This window comes from Branchiostoma lanceolatum, chromosome 4 (genome assembly GCF_035083965.1).
Source record: "Branchiostoma lanceolatum isolate klBraLanc5 chromosome 4, klBraLanc5.hap2, whole genome shotgun sequence".
Lineage (NCBI taxonomy): Eukaryota > Metazoa > Chordata > Leptocardii > Amphioxiformes > Branchiostomatidae > Branchiostoma > Branchiostoma lanceolatum.
The window spans coordinates 16609784-16625734 of record NC_089725.1 but is presented as its reverse complement, the minus strand read 5'-3'; the positions used below and the strand labels follow the sequence as shown (position 1 = coordinate 16625734).

Here is a 15951-nt window from a genome sequence, read left to right as displayed (position 1 = left end):
TTAAAAAAAACCTGTGGCCCAGCGAGGACGAAAGACATGATTTAATAGAAACGTTATGTACACACATCCACCGTGAACATCTCTACATACAGCCTAGACAAGACAACAGTCCCGGATATATAGACATAGCAGGCAATAATGTCTCCGCTCAACAAAATTCAGTCTGTTTATTTCAGTTTTGTGACTAAAACACCCCTTTGACAGCTTTTAATTGACAGCGATTATATTAATGATGATGATTTAGAATGACAACAGCTTTTAAGCATTTCCTTTGAACAGTACTGGTCAAATCGACAAAAGACTGTTCTAACAACTATGTTCAAAGTAAGTTGCGTTCCAGGTTGCTACACATCGTGATCAGTGACGACAGATTTTAGCGAAGGATCGGCGACTTCGTGGTAGCGTGCTTCTCAGTAGCGTTATCATAACGAGATAATGTAAAAGTTTTGATTTTCTGTCATTAAGGTGTCATTAAAAGTGACAGCAACCAGGTGGACGGGGGAGCTATACAGACACACAGACATTTGACAGACCTACTATTATCGCATTTGACAGAAAACAGAAACAAGTAATGTCCCTTTTGCGGTATGCCTCACCCAAACTCATCCGAACTCACCAGAATTCATCCAAGTCTAATATGAAGTGTACATGGGACAAGGACTTTGTGTGACGCTCTGGATACATTGTCTATGCAAATATGAAGAATGTAAAGAATATGCAGCAAGTCTGAAGTATTTACCATTTTTTTCATGTTACCCAAGATGAGAAGGAATGTCCGCCTGCGATATTGGATTTTCATTGTTTGGGTCCCCTTATGTCCGCTATTACCATTTTTTACAGACGACAGGACAATAAGATGGTAGATGTTGTTTTGGTAATAGATTATATATATATATATAGCATAGCACAATTTTATCGCAATTGACTCATAATAACTGTGCACAACGTGTTTTTCAGCCTCAAATCACAAGTGCTAGCACGTAAATGTTATCTAATGGAATGGAAACTAATTGAAAAACATGAAAAACGGCTGGTAAATACTTACCACCTGCTTCATATTCTTTATTCATAACTGTATAGACAATGTATCCAGAGCGTCACATAAAGTCCTTGCCCCGTGTACACTGCATATTAGACTCGGATGAGTTCGGATGAGTTCGGGTGAGGTGTTTAGGTTTACCCTACATTTTGTGCTATCTGTATTGCGCATCAATATTTGCGTAGTCTCAAACTTCGCAGTGTTCACTCGTCTTGAGTCCAAGTTCAACTGATTTCTGGCTCCCTTATGAATTCGACGAGTTGACAAAATGTTGTTAGTTCCCATCCGGGTTGCCGTAGTCAGGATAGTGGTTGGGGCAGGGCGTGGTGCAGGTGTACAGGTAGTGACTGCCGTACTTGCACGTGTTCACCTGTAACAAGTATTATATCAAGATTCAGCCTTACATTGTTAGAATAGTTGCATGTTGTCATAATCTTATGTAGTAACACTCCAAACACCATCGTTATGAAATTCAAATTGAAAATGTCAATATTGAAGAGAGATTCTAGTAAATATTGGCAACGTGAACCTACCGCAGAATCGGCGCACACGACCGGCGGTTCCTTGTCACATTTCCACGGCTCGAACTCCATGAGGTCGATGTTCTGCGTGGGGTTCCGGATCCACTCTATCGCCTGGCTGATGGTGACAACCCACACGTCCTTCAGACCGACCAGATCGTTGAAGAATCTAAGGGAGAGAGTTCTATCTATGTCAACATCCAAACATGTTTATAAAGTTTCCAAGAAGAAACCTAAGGATACCTAATCAGCCTATCTTAAGGCGAAAGTCAAGATAACTTCCATTACTTTATATAAGGAGAAATTCAAACTCTACAACTGGATAAATATTCGGAGATTTATTTCCGGACGTTTCGAGTGACATCCATTACTTTAGTGCAGTTTTGTTCCGAAAGCTACTTTACAATGGCAGCTGACACTCGTTAAAATGTCTATCTGTCACTGATTCTTAGAATATTAATTCATGTTTCCGATGGTAATGTGCAGTCTAAACCACGCTCCTTTTATGGCTAAATACATAGCCTTAATAGATTGAATTATTCATTAAAGGATATAGTTTGCTAAGGAAACCGGGTTATCATTAGCTTTGTCGATCATAATTGGTATGACAGAGACTACGCAATATGTAACCTGTAAACGTACCTGCGCGTGGCGTTCAAGGTGAAGTTGGACTCCATGAACCAGGCTGCCGACATGGGGATGTGGAAGGGCGCCCTGTTACTGGTGTAATGCTGGATGAAGTTGGTCTTGAGCAGCATGTAGGCAAGCCACTCCGAGTCTGACTTAACGCACGATGCTAGATCATTACACAGCCCTTTCTCGTCCACCAGTTTGGTGATGGGGACCTCCCAGAAGCCTGGGTACGAGGCGTTAGGGCAGGGAGGGAAGTCGCACTCCTGAGTAGAGTCGAAGTCCAGCGTGTAAGGCCACATGTGGGGCGGCGTGAACTCAGGGAGGGACGTGTCGTACGTGAAGTTCAGCGTCCCTGACAGAACTTTGAACTCTGTGTCACCTCCATTCTGTAAGATGTGGAATAGATACTGTACATTGATATTTTGCCCCCTCCCCCCTCCAAATCAAGCTGAAACCCTTGTTTTTTTCTCAATAATAGAGATGTCATTTAACTTACTCAGTAAGTGAACTGGCAAAATGTGCCCATAAAAATGAAGCAAATGGCGTTTCAGAGGGTCAAGATTTCAATTTTTCTTTTACCACACCATCTACTCATACTTGTGGGCAACTTCCGCTGTCTCTACTCACCTGTAAATAAGGAGCACGGAATCCCTTGATGTCCTCTGCCGGTATCTGGCCCCACTTCTTGAGGATCTCCAGCTGACCACCCACCTCGCTCTCCCATTCGGTTGCGTTTGCCTGCTTCCACCATGATGAATCATTCCGGCGGGTGATGCTGTTGTCTGCGATCTCATGCCCCAACGCGTGTAGGGTCTGCACCTGAGGAGTTGCCAAAAATTAGGACAAGAATGAAGATGGCATTATCAGATTCGAGCTGGAATTAGTTTCGTCTCAAAGTGGAATCTCAAAGACGTCAGACTTGTTGTAATTCTTCAAATGACTGCTGTGGTCAGAATATCGCGTAAGACATGTACAGTATGAACATTGTTTCATACACCCTCCTTCGACTGCTTTCACGGCAATGTCTAAATAGGTAGACCACTAACCTCAAAATAATTGGTATAGTTGTGCGACACGAATGCTGTAAAGGTGGGAGGGCAGCCGTTTGGGTTGGTCTTACTGGAATTAAAGAGTTTGGTGTAGAAAGTGTAGTTCAGCTCGGGTGTGACGGCGTCCGTCAGGGTGATCAGCACGATCTGTGGGGTGTTCTCCGGGGCCAGTCCGCCCGGGATCCTGGAGCCGCTACACAGGCAGGTCGGTAACTTACACGTGTGGGGGGAGCAAGGCGCGCACAGCCCGCCAACCACTGACAGAAGGACCACGAACGTAACGGTACACTGGGTCGACATTACTACAGTTACGTCATTCGTCCCGCATGAACTCAGAATGTTGACAGGAGACGTACCTTCTCGGACAGGTGAAAGGTTCTAGTGGATACATCTCCAAAATATACTCTCAACTACAATAGTGTGACATTGCTTTCAGGATCAGTCAATCACGGTGATGCTTGATCTTGTTTGTTGGTTGGTGAGCCAGCTCTACATGTCCCCTCCCCAAGATACACATGTTTGGGTACAAAGTTCGACCATCATGTAACGTAACGTCAACATTTGATCATTCAGTTTGCCGAAGTCCCATATCGACCCCCGCATGCAACAACGTTTATTGTGGTTCGAGTACTGGTTGACTAATGAGGATTAATAGCTGTTCTTTGCCATGCATAAAACTATATCATCTTTATTTTATCAAACCCAATGATCTTCCGACGCCCCTACAAGTTCCGACGCCCCTAAAAGTTCCGACGCCCCTATATTCCGACGCCCCCATGTTCCGACACCCCTATGTTCCGACGCCCCTATATTCCGACGCCCCCATGTTCCGACACCCCTATGTTCCGACACCCCTATGTTCCGACACCCCTATGTTCCGACACCCCTATGTAAGGATTAGGATTAGAGGGTATCGGAACACAGGCTATAACCATGACCGTACAATTACGATAACGCCATACAAACGAAAAAAAGACTCCGACAGAAAATTTTAGATATGTTGATTTATTCTGATTGGCATTTATCAAATAATAGGCGTCTAGACTCACAGATGAAGATGTCGCAGTAGTAGTGCAACAAGATCCACACAGGTGGAGGAAAATAACTGCATAAAGAAGGAAGCATAGACTTAGCAATTTTGCAAAGTTACAGGACCAACAATATTTTTTTGTAGGAGCTAGTAATTTGCTGGAAGAGTTGTTGTTGGTTACTCTATCCCGTTCTTCTCAGTGCCGTTTCTCCCCGTATGGTCTGTTGCTTAGTTCCCATCCGGGTTACCGATGCCAGGGTAGGTAGGAGGACAGGGCGTGGTGCAGGTGATGAGAACGTCGTCTCCGTACCTGCAGGTGTTCACCTGTGATGGGAGACATAGCACGTGATGTTATAGGCCAAATATTTCTTCCTTATGGCCTAAGGCTGCCCTATTAGTATCAGAGCTGTTAGAAATGGTGATCACAATCTTTCACATGCACTCAAAATCATGATACCGTGACATCAAATCTTAATGAACCATGGGTCTTATACATGTACGATATCGAGACCTTCGAGCTTGTACTAACGTTAGTTGTAGTAAACATTTTGGTCTATTGTGCTAAAACTAGATAAGAATATAAAAGTCACGACTCACCGCATTCTCGTCGCACACCGCAGGCGGGTCACCAGCACACTTCCACGGCTCGAACTCGTTCAGCTCGTCGTTCTGTGTGGGGTTCCGGACCCATTCTATGGCCTGGCTGATGGTCACCAGCCACACGTGGTCCATGTCCATGATGTCATCAAAGAACCTGGGTAAAAAAAAAGAATTTTACTGCACTTAACTGAATTTTAATACACTTAACCTTAAAAGAATTACATAATGTCGCAGAATAAAATCAACTCCAAGTCAAATACTCTAACTGTGTCATACCTGCGCGTGGCCTCAAAGGTGATGTCTGGAGAAGCCTGGAACCAGCCTGCGGTGAGGGGTACGTGGAAGGGTGCCCTGTTGCTGTTGTAGTGGTGGTCAAAGTTGGACTTCAGTAGGAGGTAGGCGGCCTCCTCAGAGCCGGGCTTGGCGCAGGCGGCCAGCTCATTGCACGGGTTCCCGTTCTCGTCCTGTAGGTCGATGATGGGCACCTCCCAGAAGCCTGGGTACGAGGCTGTCGGACAGGGTGGGATGGCGCACTCCTGGATGGTGTCGTAGTCCAGAGTGTACGGCCACAAGGGCGGGCGCATGAACATGCGGGTAGGACGGGTCGTGTCATAGGTTAGCTTCAGCGTCGCCGCCAGAACTTCGAACTCCGTGTCACCTCCATTCTGTGGACAGAGGTAAGTATAACAATTAACATGTAAGCATGTAAGGGAAGAGTATACGGGGGAATGGAGACGAAATGTAGCAAGTGGCCGCAAAAAAAGCCCCAGATTATGGTACTCAATGGACTTCTCTGCATTAAGGGTAGACGGACTTTGTTTTGTTCTAATCTAGATGTTTTGTTCTAATCTAGTTCTAATCCATCTCGACAGCAAAGAATGTTTCATCAGAATCACCTGTAAATAAGGAGCGCGGAAGCCTTTGATGTTCTCTGCCGGGATCTGTCCCCACTTGGTCAGGATCTCCCGCATCCCGCCCACCTCGTTCTCCCACTCGGTGGAGTTGGCCTCCGCCCACCAGGACGCCGGGCCGCGGCGGGTCACGGAGTTATCGGCGATCTCGTGCCGTAGAGAGTGCATGGTCTGCACCTGGTGAGGCAGTAACAAGTTAGGAGAAAATATAACTTTGAGTAAGCCAAAGTGGATGTAGCAGTTTTGTCTTGTCACCAACTAGGTATGTGATTATGAGCAAAATTGAAGCATGAAGATAGACCATAAAGGTGTATGATACACCTTTGTTGAAAGGTCTTTGTTGAAAGGTCTTTGATACACCTACTAAAATTATGATAGCAAAATGACGGGCTCGTCCGGGAGTCGAACCCGGGACCTCTCGCACCCTAAGCGAGAATCATGCCACTAGACCAACGAGCCACCAATAGGAAGGTGTAACATCTAGGTTCTTTTATCGAAGAGCAACATGTGTTAGCGATTTAACCTTCCAGACGCCTCGGCGCTGAGTGGCAGCTGGCGCAAGGTGGTTGCACTTATCATACAATCCGCTAGGATCGCGGCATTATACAATCCGCTAGGACGCGCAACCGAAGTCATTTTACAGCGATGCAACAGAACTTAGTCTGCTGATACAGTATTACTGACACATATCCAAGATGTGCTTATACCTTTATGCAGTTGTATATATCGTGTTTTGTTGTCAAGTCAAGTCAAAGTTTATTGCACAACAATTGTAACAGGTACAATCTAAGGCAAACTGACAAATGTTGTAGACTTTCAGTGCAATGTCATTCCACACATTGTATTATCTAGGATACTTACCTGTCACAAACATTCGACTATGTTTTTCACCGGGAAGGGTCGAAATATCGACATTTTGTAAAAGTTGTAAAGACCTATGAATGTTGATGCATCATTCTCAGATCAGCAGTTAGAGTAACCCTTTATTTTCACCAATATTTTAAAGTAACATATCTTGGTGACGTTACGATTTTTCGTATATCTGTAACTTTCAACATTTTTTGTCTGACTGTTGTTTACCAGACTGATCATGATCGAAATGCCCACAGCTCTATCAGGGAATACTGCACGTACCTCATAGTAGTTAGTGTAGGGATGGGACACGAAGACAGTGAAGGTGGGGAGACAGCCGTTCGGGTTGGTCTTGTTGGGGTTGAAGAGTTTGGAGTAGTAGTTAAAGTCCAGGTCCTGGCGGATGGCGTCTGTGAGCGTCACCAGCACGATCTGTGGGGTGTTGGCGGGGTTCAGGTTACCTGGCACGACCGTCCCGCTACAGTGGCAGTCGGGCAGCTGACACTCTGTCACGGTGCAAGGCGCGCATAGCCCGCCGGCCGCCAGAAGGAGCACGCATGTAGCCACACGCCAGACCGCCATGCTTGCTGTCCGGTAATACTGACCTGACGTCCCTGGGTACGACATAGGCGCGTGATTATTTGGTCGTCATCTGATGTTTATCCGACCAATGTCCGCTATATCATGGGTCAGATCACAGGCACGGAGATCGATGATTGGAACTTTCTAGTACCTGTGGCATATACGGTGGGAAACAAATGATCTGACAAGTTTGAATTTCACTAACGTTATGCGTTGATGGATACGTTATGATTTATTTTGTTGTGTGTTGAATCTCTGTACCATTATCATGCACGTTTTAGTGCCTTTACGTCGTTCGGACGACTTTTACCACATGACTGCCATAATCTATAACAAAATCAACTCTTATTCAAATATTAAATCAATATCAGATACATCCGTCTGAGAACAAGATACAACTTGCCTACACCAACTTATGTCATTCATATATAGGTACCTATATATGAATGACATAAGTTTCCCACGCCACACACGTACCCAAACAGACTCACACCTGCGTCTGAAGTCCACACGGACAAACATAGACACCGACGCTTATCATGCTGTGTACACATCATGGACTGAACCTACAAGTAACGATGGTGTTACGGTGCTCCTATCATCAACTCGGTTATTTTGTAAATCAAAATGTACCACATCATCGATATTCACTATCGTGGTGATTTTCATTGAATGTTGCAAACATAACATTGTGCGAAAGCGGTGTTAAGTTCTTGGATATAGCTGTAGAGAAATACAAGAAGACTTAGATCATTCTTGAGCGTCTTTATTCGGTCTGTCGTAATCAATATGACGGGGCTATCCCCATTGACACGTTAGCTTCTTATGGCTATCAAGTTCCATACAGCACACAGCAGAATTCCACGGGTTCTACTACAAGTACGAATGGACACGAAATAATCACTGTAGCTGGTATTGAAGAATAAAGGTCAACTTTAAAAATGTCTTGTAATTATTTCGTGCAGAGCATAGACATCACCGTAACAAACGTACATACAATCATCAACAATTGTCAATATTCAAGTTATATTTGACACCGACAAAAATCTGCTCATCTTCTCGACGGAATAATTTGTCTCCGGGTAGATTGCTATATGTCTTTCAAAATCTGATACGTCGTCCCGAGACTTACCATAATTGAGGTCATCAGTCACTTGAGAAGACACGGTACATTGGTTATTCGTTCTTTTCAGCATTTGGTTTAACGCTACATTGAACGTTGTCTTGTTTGCACCATAGATCATTTGATTTTCAATCATGATAACTTATCCTACTCTCAATACTTTTGCATCTCTTTGAATACATTTCATCTTCCCATGTTACATTTACATCAATCTGGAATAAGTGAAATATTGTTGTAAACAGAATCTTCATTTGGCTATAAAAACCTATCCCTAGAAATCCATAAAAACGTTACATTGTTTCCTACTCAAAACGTTGAATACACGAACCTTAAATATGCGATGTACCTACATGTGATTAATACTTAGCCAAAAGCTACCAACGTGCGAGAACAACTGCATATAACGTTACTGATAAATAAACAATTCCTGAATACCTATACCATGTAAGTTTCCTGTGTATAACATACTAACTATGCAGATAACGGCACAAGATTGGACTTCGTACAACAAATCACCAATCATATAATTGTTTAAAGACAATATCCTATTGGGCAGTTTTGCTTCCATATGCCTAATTGATAAAGACATACCCCGTGGAAAAGATCATTTGTAGGCTACAGTGGAAAGGATGGCGCCTCTGTCTGCTTCAGTTTTGTTCACATTCGCTAGGCGGCGGGATGGGGTCAAAGAGTGTGCCTATTATAAACACGGTAGCAATCCAATCGATGTATTTTTTTCTGTATAGCAAGATATAGATATATAGACCATGCATGTTATTGCAAGGACAATTATATGACAATTCATTGTAACACACTTAATGAATATCAAAACGAGAAATGGAAGAAATCATGCGATCCGAAGCTATCGCAAAGAAATATTATAATTATCATAACTATGCGGTCAAGACGCATGTGGCGAGACAAAATTACAAAATGCATATCAGCAAACGGCAGACAAGCGAAGGTGATGAAGTCGAACGTTGGCCGTGGGTTTGTTTGAAGCTCGAGGTCGTTTCGGTTGTCGTGGCGTCACTGTGAGGTCATCATCTGTGTTTGACGGAAAATCAAGCCGTAAAATTACATGCAACACGCATAGTAACCACATCCACCCAGATGTCATCACTCTGTTCAAGTTAACCCGCTTTTCTGTTACATTCATTTATTCCATGACAACAATGCAGCGGGCAGCCTATAATTTGCACACATGTAATCGTAATGACGCAGTGCAGATACTCGTTACTTATCTATTATCTTCTTCCTTTTCATTAAAATTCATTACAACATTGTCGTCTATCTCAGTGTAATGAACGTCATACGTAGTAGTCTATTTCTCACCGTTTCTAAATTATCCCTCCAGGGCCAAACAGATCTCGATAACATGGCTTCTCACAGTATGGCTTTCCGTCATGCTTAGGCACAGAAGAAAGAATATGTTAAGAAGTTTCGATGATTGTGTGCAGAGATGTTATAGGGTGCATGTAACGTTACAATGGCAGAGTATATGTACGCAACAAAGCCCTCTTCCACATCAACCGTAAGGCTCTTAATAGTCTTATAGATATGACTTTGAGACGCAATGATTTGAGTGACAGACAACAATGATATTCACAGAAATCGTAGTCAATTAAACTCTGATCGAAGATCTTAGTGGCGACAGTGCTATAGCGGAGAGTACTAACTTGTACTTGAAGAGAGATTCAAAACGTGATAAATATACAGTCTAGCGAGGGGCGCCGAGGTAATTCCACACCTAAGGCAATTCATTTGACTTCAATCTCCTTGCAGTGCGAAGTACTCAGCCAATCTTTCTCGCTAAATCCCCTACACGCTTCATTATCTGGTAAGCCCTTGTTAGCTGCCTACCTTGTTACTCGTGACTAATTGGGTCTTATTGTAATGCGATATGCACGATATCAGACGTAGTCCTGTCGACGTAAGGCGTACGTGCTGAGCTTACGCAATGTGATTAACATGGAAGAGAAGGGAAGTAGATAAAAGAGCCTGGTCAATGCTCAATGTCAATGCGGTCCTGCTCTTATAATGAAGATCAGCTGTACGATCCAATGTTCAGACGCGCGCCCTGGCGATATACGTAAGAAATACACATCACCAGAATAAGCAAGTGATGTCTGCTTGAATCAGGTCTACTGCGTGTGAAACATATCATATAACGTAATAACTGATTGAATGGGTCTTATCAAATGTAGATTATCTGTGACAGAGATATATGATTTAACGCGTTTTTCTTATCTAGATAATCAGTGTAGAATAGATCTGTCTAAACACCAGTCTGATATCGTTGTATTTCAGGACTTATCTTCCTATTCCAGCCGTCCTCACCTCCGCATGTCTGCCCTGCTGTAGTACTTTATTGCACTTCTCACATCGCAGGCAGGCCCGGTGCCAGTCTTTCCCCAGGGAATGGTATCGCTCCGCTGGAAATACATGTTCGGGAGAACTTCAATGGGGGGGATTGGTAGTCAATATGACATATGGGAGCGCTGCCGTGTCAATGAATGTAGAAAGAGGCATAAAATTCCTATTGAAATCATATCTTATTACATCATCGATTTTCACAACACGAAATAATGAAGTTTGGCTGAATTCAATCATATTTCACATTTAGTTTCTTCACCTATAATCTGATTTACGGTGGATACCTACACGTAGTTCCATCCTTATGTTTGAAGGTCTGTGATCATGGTAGCTTCCAATATCAGACCCTCCATTGCTTCCTGTCCCTGGTTTTATGTGTACATTTGATCATTGTAGGCCCCATGGTATAGGCCCTGTCCTGTTTTAATGTTTTACGGTACTTTTCTAATATGACAACGTCAGTACCTTGTCAATTTCCGCTGACTATTGTCCTCACGCCTGGTGATCATCTTACTTCTTCTTCCGCAATTTTCCTAAATATTCTGAAATGAATTAAACGGAATTTGATGGCAAAAATTACATCTTTATGGACCCTCTACAGAATTAAATCCGTAGTCATGTATATGCCCACCTCGTCGCTTCCTGAATGTGATTGCTTTTGCAAGTGGCAATTAAGGTTTCTCTTCAGCCGTTAATAGGTCTGGTCGATAAGCAGCAGACGTTTGATCACCACAGTGAAACTGCTGAACGCTTTTACATGTTGATGGAGCCGTCAATCATTGCACGGATCATGACGTAGCGACTCCTGGCACAAAGGCAGCGCGGGGAATCACATATCAAACGAGTGGTTATAATATGCTAGTGTGGCTCTTTGTAATTTAATCATACAGCCGCCACAGTATCCCACCGCAGCACCGAAATACTCGCCTGGAGACTCTGAGTCATCTGTATACACATCCATTCTAGCAGCTATACCAGCTGTATCACTTACATCAGCACGGTGTCATCATCGCTTTTCTACTTCCTTTTTGCATCATCATCAAATTGGTAGAACAATACAAAAGGATAGTGTTTCATGAAAGCCGTTTGGTGATAGACGAGAACGGAAACAAAGCAGCAGAGCTGAGAAGGGCATCAGTGTGGAATCTCCAGCCCATCTCTGTAGTCTGTCATCGATCAGTTCCTTTATATAATACAATTTCTCTACACGACAGAGACATAAAGCACTCACCCCTGCAGGGCACGGCGGTGGTGAGGTGAATGCAAATGTCTTTTCTCTGATTCTCATGATTAATCAGATTGGAAGCACTGACTTAAATCTGACCTTGAAATCGCATTATGCACCGCGAGGGGAACTTTTTGCGTGTGTAGCGGAACAAACTGTTCATAAACCATTTCCTCTATCTGGACGCTGTCCAAGGTCACTTGTGTTCTTTCGTGAAGGTTAGCCTTATTCAATGGATACCCTCAAAATCGCCATGCGTCAAATTTCATAGGGAAGGCAATAACACAGCCAGGTGAGTACAGGCTAACATGTAAGTATCCCGTATTCACCTGGCTGTGATATTCAATCGACACTGCTTTATCTCGGGATCGCACCGGTAGGATTTGTGACAGATTCCAATCACAAAGGTGCACGCCATCTGCCACCCCATGTACTCACGGCACCTTCCACTTTGCATCGTCCCAACTGTCAGTGAATAAAGGGTCAGAATGTCGCACATTTCATATTTAACGACTTATCTCGAACCTTAAATCTGTGTCAGCTGCTTCCATCTATTCATAACGAAATGTATGTTATCTATACCTACAACAATATAACATTCGCACGTTTTTGTAAGCTTTTGTTGTCTCCTATCCCCTCCTCCCATCAGATGTAGTTGATAACACTCCGGAAATTTAGTTGTGCATGCTTCCTCGATCTCCAGTCCGACGGTAAGCTGTACATTACCTCACGTAGAAAAGATTTGGACAACACTATGATGATTACACGGGACTCAGCTGGGGTCCCCCGAAAGTGCGAAATGGAACGAAATGGAACGAAATGGAACGAAATGGAACGAAATGGAACGAAATGGAACGAAATGGAACGAAATGGAACGAAATGGAACGAAATGGAACGAAATGGAACGAAATGGAACGAAATGGAACGAAATGGAACGAAATAGAACGAAATGGAACGAAATGGAACGAACTAAAACAACATATGTTACATTATGAAAAGAAATACCAGTAGATAGCGACATATAAGGAGTAGACCGAAACAGGAAGCATTTTAAATACAGAAGTGAGTGGTAAATACATAATATAACGTGTTTTATTTCTTGAAACTATGTGATAATATTAAATACAACGTTTTTGTCGCGTTTGTGTGGCTAGATTCTTCCTTGAAAATGGAGGCGCCGCGTGCAAAGAGATCCACCGCTCTTCCTTGTGTAGCAACGATCTGCAAATGAACTGCTGCAAATAGCATGGGAAAACAAGCAAACAGAACTGAGTATCGAAGTTAAGACTAGATTATACAGTTGGTGGTAATATTGCATCTCATAATTCACCAAGAGGGCACGAGGCAAGCGTTATTTTATTTTTCATACAGCGTGTTTGCGTGTTGCGGGACAGAACTCTTCTCTCCCAAATGAAGCCCCGCATACAAATGAACCGCCATTGTTGCCAGCGTGACGGAACTGTGGGCGTGCTACCGACTGGTTGAATCAAACTCCGACTTTCCAGTTATTTACATAAGGTTTTAGTCCATAACTTGTACGTAGCATATGCATATCTCCGCAACAACGATTTTTATACAACCAATTCTTCGGCTCAAAGTCAGACCGCTGTCGGGGAATGGACCCCTCCGTTAATGATATGCAAATAAAGCTCTGCGCTGCGTCACCAATTTCACACATTTCACACTCCATTCAAACACGGATGTGGAGTACTGTGGAGACATTTCTGCTTCCCTGCTCCCGACATAACAAAGGGAGGGTGTGAACGAGGAGGACATGTATTTCACGGTTCACACAACACGCAAACACGCTAGCTGTATACGTAATAAGATAACGCTTGCCTCATGCCCTCTTGGAGATGCAATGTTACCACCAACTTCTGTATAATCTGGTCCTAACTTCGATACTCAGTTCCGTTTGCTTGTTTTCCCCGCTATTTGCAGCAGTTCATTTGCAGATCGTTGCCGGTACACAAGAAAGAGCGGCGGATCTCTTTGCACGCGGCGCTTCCATTTCTAAGGAAGAATCTAGTCACACAAACGCGACGAAAATGTTGTATTTAATATTATCACATAGATTCAAGAAATAAAACACTAATATTATGTATTTACCACTCACTTCTGTATTTAAAATGCTTCCTGTTCCGGTCTACTCCTTATATTTCGCTATCTAGTGGTATTTCACATCATAATGTTACATATGTTGTTTTAGTTCGTTCCATTTCGTTCCATTTCGTTCCATTTCGTTCCATTTCGTTCCATTTCGTTCCATTTCGTTCCATTTCGTTCCATTTCGTTCCATTTCGTTCCATTTCGTTCCATTTCGTTCCATTTCGCACTTTCGGGGGACCGCTCAGCTGTGGCCTTACAGTGCCTTAGGCCAGCGGCATGGTTTTGAGCCATGGGCTCGTTCAAGCCAATTGTTGGGTAGCGTTTTTGCATTCGGTGGACGAGTCTTCGTGTCCTATTATCCACAAGGGGATGCTATCGGGGTTGTGGACCTTTAAATTGATAATAATCAGCTGTCAATAACTGCTAACTAAGGAATGGCTACCTGCCAAGGTCCTACTAGATGTTCTCTCGCTCTCGTTGTGTAAGGCGATATACATACTAGTATTTTGGGAGACAATGGATTCATTTCAGCAGTATAACTATAAGAACAACCGTTGTTCAATGAAATAGGGAGGGAGCAATCTTCCTGTACAAATGTATGCCCTTTATCGGAAAGTATTGTGCGACTGTGAATGTACTATACGTGAAGGGTCTCTGACTACGAGATGGTTGCTACTATGTTGTAGGCACTCTAAAGTCCTTTTCAAATTGCACTCTCAGTTCGCTCTTCGGTCCCATCTGCACATTTGCCCTTTACATATGCCGGAGGATCACTCAGGAGTGGACATGACGTCATGGTGTGGGCGATGGTCAAAATGGCTCCTGTGCTACTATGCCCTCAATATTTCACTGGATCTTTACTATTCAAATAGAGAAATAACTACCTCTTGGGGTGTGTAAATTGCTAGTCATTTAACAGTGTGGAGGAACTGGTTTCTCTCACGCCAACACAAAGCGTCCTAAGGTGAAAATGGCTAAAACGAGACAATTAGGGAAATGTATGATAATTGGCTGTACTTGCTTACTACCCTATGGGTGATCTTTTTGTTTTGTGAAGCAGAACAAAATCATCTCTCGGGACTCGTTTTAGATGACATTTAAGAGCAGCACAAAAGAAAACAATTCTACAAATCAATTAAGAGGTTTTTTTCCATCAGTATGCATTGTGAGACAAACATTTCTGTAAGTTTATCTTTCACGTATATACTATAACAGGAGAATAGGGCCAATGCACAAAGAAATCTACATGTCCTTTGTGAAACTGACGTCTTAACGTATGGTGATAATCATCGATTCTTTCTGAAGAATAATTGATGAGATGTTCCCAATGCTATCATCAATCACGAGTGACCTAAGGATCGAAGATACAGGTTCGACCGCAGTGGCACAAGATGCAGCTCGTCCTTCGTGTTTTTGTTGATCCCAATGCACCGAGCATCCTCTGGGGACGAAAGCTCACTGAGTTACATCATTTAAAGGCTTGAAACATGATGCAGAAATTGTCTCTTTGTTGGACTAGATGTAATTTTGCCCTTATCTCCGTTATGCAGTCAGCATCTATACATTCACATTTCCGAACTAGTCTGTTCGTTGCTTGCTGCATCCATGTGAAGCCATACATTGCCTAGTGATATACATGTCCATATCCATGATCGATAGAATTGAGGTGCACTGTCTAATGTTTCTCTACACATTAGAGAGTGACGCCGGTATATACCTGTGTTGTCTGTGGGACCACATAATGGGACATGTCACGTGCTGATGTTATTGTCCTTGGTTTCGGTTGTGGCCTTGAGTCCCTTACATGTACATGCTAGGTGTAACTACTACACAGGCTTCGTATGGTCAAACCATGGCTCACTTCTCACGGGAATCTCTTTGCGGAATGTTAAATTTTATTG

The 15951-nt window shown here is 43.2% G+C and overlaps 2 protein-coding genes and 1 non-coding gene across 3 annotated transcripts; all 3 read right to left on the bottom strand.

The window, feature by feature from the left end:
* Positions 1-14: 14 nt before the first annotated feature.
* LOC136432929 (chitin deacetylase 7-like) lies at positions 15-3851 on the bottom strand. The gene is made up of 5 exons (XM_066424586.1): positions 3240-3851; positions 2821-3012; positions 2203-2579; positions 1573-1729; positions 15-1409 (listed from the first exon to the last, which is right to left on the bottom strand). The coding sequence occupies exons 1-5, from the start codon at positions 3540-3542 to the stop codon at positions 1314-1316; spliced, it is 1125 nt and encodes a 374-aa protein (XP_066280683.1). The 5' UTR covers positions 3543-3851; the 3' UTR covers positions 15-1313.
* A 534-nt stretch (positions 3852-4385) lies between these two features.
* Positions 4386-7264, bottom strand: LOC136432928 (chitin deacetylase 8-like). The gene is made up of 5 exons (XM_066424585.1): positions 6918-7264; positions 5769-5960; positions 5149-5537; positions 4870-5026; positions 4386-4596 (listed from the first exon to the last, which is right to left on the bottom strand). The coding sequence occupies exons 1-5, from the start codon at positions 7260-7262 to the stop codon at positions 4501-4503; spliced, it is 1179 nt and encodes a 392-aa protein (XP_066280682.1). The 5' UTR covers positions 7263-7264; the 3' UTR covers positions 4386-4500.
* Positions 6171-6242, bottom strand: Trnap-agg (transfer RNA proline (anticodon AGG)). Its single transcript has one exon. It is a non-coding gene; the product is annotated as a tRNA-Pro (tRNA).
* Positions 7265-15951: the final 8687 nt, after the last annotated feature.

Coding starts and splice junctions, on each gene's coding strand:
- LOC136432929 (XM_066424586.1), bottom strand. CDS start 3,542: ATGTCGACCCAGTGTACCGTTACGTTCGTGGTCCTTCTGTCAGTGGTT. Junction 3,013..3,239: donor ACTATACCAATTATTTTGAG/GTTAGTGGTCTA, acceptor GCAACTCCTCAG/GTGCAGACCCTACACGCGTT. Junction 1,730..2,202: donor ACCTTGAACGCCACGCGCAG/GTACGTTTACAG, acceptor TCTCTCCCTTAG/ATTCTTCAACGATCTGGTCG.
- LOC136432928 (XM_066424585.1), bottom strand. CDS start 7,262: ATGTCGTACCCAGGGACGTCAGGTCAGTATTACCGGACAGCAAGCATG. Junction 5,961..6,917: donor CCTACACTAACTACTATGAG/GTACGTGCAGTA, acceptor CTGCCTCACCAG/GTGCAGACCATGCACTCTCT. Junction 5,538..5,768: donor TCCGCGCTCCTTATTTACAG/GTGATTCTGATG, acceptor CTCTGTCCACAG/AATGGAGGTGACACGGAGTT.